We start from the raw sequence: 4,609 nt of genomic DNA, 5'->3' as shown, positions 1-4,609 counted from the left end.
CTCAAGCGCACAATCTCACAGCCCCCTTATCAACCCCCTGACATGCACTATCTTCACCGCTAACCCTCTTGATGGCATAGCTGAGACAGGGGTACATGCTGGGTAGATTAGCTCAGCGCTGGCCAGCTGGGTACAAGATGTATAAATAGCCACAATGGACTGCCAGCGAGAATGTGTGTCCACCCATTGTTCTGTTCCAAGGCACATATGGAGATAAAGTCCTATAGTTAGTCATGTGATTAGGGGACAGTTTATAAAGCAAATGAGTTCAGGAGCAGGGGTACAGCAACCAAGGATACCCCCATCTACAGAATACAGACAGGTAAATATCAGCTATTTTCTTTTTGTTTGCTGCGGTTTAAAATGCATAAAAGCTCTTACAGGTCCTGTGTTGTGTACTTTTATTAGACTTATATAAAGTATGTTATTTTATACATTTATTTATCACTAGTTATGTTGAATCATTTTAAGAATAATTAATTTATGGTAACTTTCATTAATTCTCAATAAACGTCTGTGACCTATATTCTGTACAAATAGCACCACAGAAATCCAGAGGATTAATTAGTATAAATTGTAGCAGTAGCAGCAGTAGTAGGAGGAGGACCATTATCAGAAGTTATAGGTAGAATATTATTGGAAATAATATGAAAAGTATGGGACATATGAGGAAAAAAGCAAACTACTCCTCTTTTTACCAAACAGGTCTTAATCCAAATATGTCAGACACAGAAGAAGTTGAATATGAGTGAGTACTGTCTGATTTATTTGATACCACATTGCTTTTCCAAAAGTTTTCAATCTGTTTATATATTATTACACTGTACAATATATATAAATAAAACCTGTTATGACCAGAGCAACTGATCAGAACTAACAGAAATATATAAATCCCTGCAGCAGCTAATCCAAAGTAGTATTTTCTCCTTGGTTTCTGATTTTCAGGGAGCAGGAGGGTAAGTTACTGTAGTATTTCTTGCTAATAAAAAGAGAAAGGTTCACGCCGCATGTGCTTTCAATGCTAACAAAGCAAGATAACTCACTATTGACACAAGCAGTCAGTTTTTAATGTGTTGTGACCAAAGACGAATTCTCAATAAAAGTAAAAAAACTTTACTTTTCACTGAAGATGATTTGCTGCCATTGGCAAGCTAATTCTAAGTCTTGCCACAACAGAGACCTTCATACAACAACAATAGTGATATCAGCCGCACCCACTATCACATGTGGGCTATTTTCTTCAAAAAGCCTTTTAAGAAAGTCAGTTCTTTCTGGGTGTGGTACTGTTTTGGCAACGCCTGCTTAGTCCTAGGAGAGAACTTGTGTGGTTCTGGCACTGAAACAATCACTCAAGTGCGGCACACTGCACTAAAATGTGCACTACGTGTGCTGCCATGCTCTATGTTGGCAAATCACAGCAATTCCTGAGGTATTTTGTAACCTGATAGATTCTCAGAGTACTGTGCAAAGTGAGATATGTCCATTTGTGAAGAATGGTAAGTACAGGTTCTTCATCCAGGAGATTTTTGTGAGGAGATGAGATGCAAGATGATCCACCTGCATGCAGAAAAGGAAAGAAAAAAGAGGCGTTTCCAAAATGGGAATGCTAACAACTGCAATCCTGGTAGACCACCAAAACTGGATCAGATAAACACTACTTAATGCCTTCATCTCTGACAGATAGGAGAAAAATTAAGCCCCACTCTTACTTCAGATATAAAATCCACAGGTGGATCTGTCTATCTTTCCATTGAGACAACTCAATGCTATAGGCTGGAAGTGGTGTGTAGCTGTCAAGAAGTCCTTACTGAGAAAAGGAAATGGACAAAAAAGAAAACTTGCAAACGAAGAAGCTGCTGGTGTTCTCGGAACAATGCGATCAACTTCTATGACTGAACTTTGGAGGTGCGGAGAAACATCCCTGCAGATTTCTTTGAAAAACCCAAAGCAAGTCTCCTAAAGTAGAGAAGGAATGCAGTAATAAAGGCAAAGGATGGACACACTAAATACTGAAAATATACTTCAATATATTTTTAAAGCATTTCCTGATCTTTTTTGACTTTATGGACACTTTTGAAGGGAAATTAAACAAATGAAGGGTGATCACTGACCTTTGCACAGTATCTTATATCTTAAGAATTTAGACCAGGAAACAAAATCCCCATCGCACAGCAAAGGATACAGACAGCGAAGAAAGCTCTAAAGGATGAGGCACTGATTTATAGTATTAAATAATATCAAGACTAATATTATGATACCAATACTTTTCAAATGCTTAATGCTCATAAAAGAAAAAGTCAAGGTAGCCATCACAAATTACCCCCGAAAGCCTTTGCATTAGTATTACTACAAAAGTCAGACCGTTTAGTGGAGTGAAATAGCTCCATAGGATCTGCCATTACAGAGTATTGGCTCTGTCTTATGTGGCTGTCCGTGCCTGGGTGTGTACGAGATGAGCAGTGGGAGAGGACAAAGACAAAGATTCAAATGCACATTCAGTTTAACACACATTCATACATACTGATGTATCACTACTTAACTTTCAATCTGATCGCCCTTATTTAGTTCAGAACTGTATCAAAGCAGCTGTGGAGATGTTTGTATGTCACAGTGCATGGGTTTGTTCCATTTGTTCCATTTTTGCACTCTTTTCTCACACCGCAGCCGTTTCTGTAGCATCTCCACGATGCTATCATGCTAACACTACTAGAAATCTGGTTGCCATGTTTTCGTCCGGCTTACATTCTTACTGTGAATGGAACTGTAGTCGTTCTGCCCTGGTTAATGGTGAAAAAGCTGCATTGTGTGAGGAAAAAGAGGCCGAACTACCTGTGGGCCTCACAAAGAGTGGCTGTTAGCCGCACAATGCTAATCTCAGTCCGTCTCCTGTTTTCCACTCCCTGTAGACGAGCTCAGGTTTCCTCCTCAGAGGAAGGCTTTGAGAGTGGAGCTTTCAGACATTTGCACTCACACCGCCCCAATTGTATCTTGTGAGGAGCAGGAGGAGAGTTTTGAGTGTTGCTAAGCTGCCAGTACATTCTGTGAGAAAAGTGGAAAGTGGTGTGCAGAGGCCTAGCCCAACAAGCTAATCAAGTACTGTGGCCAACGATACTGCGGGTTACCTCACAAGAACTGTACGAACTGATGTATTGCATGACAGTGAGGACTGTGACTTTGAAGGGAAGAGCGAGGCACAGACTTCGGTTTTTGTTAAATCGTTTTAAAATTTTTGAGGAAGATGAATATTTTGTACAAGCAACCTGCACATTTCTGCTACAAAATGGAAACACACATTTTGTTTCCAGCACCAACAGTCAGTGAACAACTCACTCAGTTCACTTTCAGCTAACATTACATTACATCGTCTGTGTAGACTGTAACAGACTGAGGGGCAAGTTGTATCAGCTACTAATACAGTTCTACGCTGTTTAAGCCAAGTTTAGTTTGGGCCACAAAGTAGAATAAAAATTGTATCACAATAAAACATTATTTAATTATGTTATTTAATTATGCATTTAGTTTACATGACAGCGTCTGATGAATCGCTGATGAATCTGAAAACCGTTTCATAAGGCGGGATATGGTCGTCTCTCATTTAGGTCAGAAGGCTTAGTTGCAACATTGCATAACACGCTCCATGGAGGCTACTTTTAGCCTGGCTAGCTCTCACGGAGTTGTTTACATGCTGAAAAAAATGGTGCTTTATTACAGCCACCAAGTGATTGATCAAAATAATATGGGAGTGAAATAAAGAATAAGATGAACTTATGGTTCAAAAAGGGTAAAGCTGTAGAAATATCTGAAACCTGTGAAAAATTCAAATGAGGTTGCTATACTACCACAAGAACATGACTTTTCTACAAGAACTTAAAAGCATGTTCTACTAGTACCTGTTTAACTACATAAAGTTCCATTTTACCCTGAGATAGTTTGTGCCCTGCTCTGCCTTACTTTGTGCATGTCTACTACGATTTATGTGTGAGCATCATGCAGCCATTCTCTAAATATAGAGGATGACAGCCATCTCACAAAGCTTCTGCTTCTTTGCACAGAAGAGATTGTGGAGGAGGAGGAGGAGGAGGAGCAGCAGGAGGTGGAGGAGCAGGAGGTAGAGGATGAGGAGGAGGAAGGTAGAGCTGCTTCAGCTAATGCTAATGATGCTATGGCTTTACTAATGTCAAACTGTGGTCTTCATCAATTGGTCAGAACAGAAACATGTCACACCACCAAATCATAACTGCAATGTGTAGTATAGTACAGAATAGCATGTGATTTTAGGCTGCATTTATATTATATTAATGAACATACCACTATAGACTATACTGTATTACCACATTCATATAGATTACTGTACTGCATATGAATGCACTACTATAGGTGGTATTCTATTTTGACATACTATTTAATATGGTAGTATGTGTATACCATATTAAATAATATAGTGCTGTTTAATATGGTAGTATCCACAATTTGGCTGGAGTAAGTCATTTTGGGTCTGATGAAGCAAGGTTTCTTAGCCAGCTAACTTGAAGCTTAGTTCAGTCTAAGCTTTCAAGTCATAAAAGTCTATCACTTTTTATAGGGATACATTACCATAGCAACACATTTA

General features: G+C 39.1%; 1 protein-coding gene across 2 annotated transcripts in view; it reads left to right on the top strand.

The window, feature by feature from the left end:
- Positions 1–262: 262 nt before the first annotated feature.
- Positions 263–4,609, top strand: part of tnnt2b (troponin T type 2b (cardiac)) — a 25,434-nt gene continuing 21,087 nt past the window's right edge. Inside the window, exons 1-4 of one of the 2 annotated variants that reach the window (XM_037534773.1) lie at positions 263–322; positions 706–748; positions 946–956; positions 4,053–4,130. In XM_037534773.1, coding sequence (XP_037390670.1) covers positions 720–748; positions 946–956; positions 4,053–4,130 — 118 coding nt within the window. In that variant the 5' untranslated portion in view covers positions 263–322; positions 706–719. The remainder of the gene's footprint in view (positions 323–705; positions 749–945; positions 957–4,052; positions 4,131–4,609) is intronic. The other variant, XM_037534774.1, reaches the window with a different exon arrangement.

The sequence above is a fragment of the Pygocentrus nattereri genome, chromosome 26, assembly GCF_015220715.1.
Source record: "Pygocentrus nattereri isolate fPygNat1 chromosome 26, fPygNat1.pri, whole genome shotgun sequence".
NCBI classification, from domain to species: Eukaryota; Metazoa; Chordata; class Actinopteri; order Characiformes; family Serrasalmidae; genus Pygocentrus; species Pygocentrus nattereri.
Note: the sequence above shows the minus strand (reverse complement) of the source record. Positions and strands in the feature narration are given on the sequence as shown.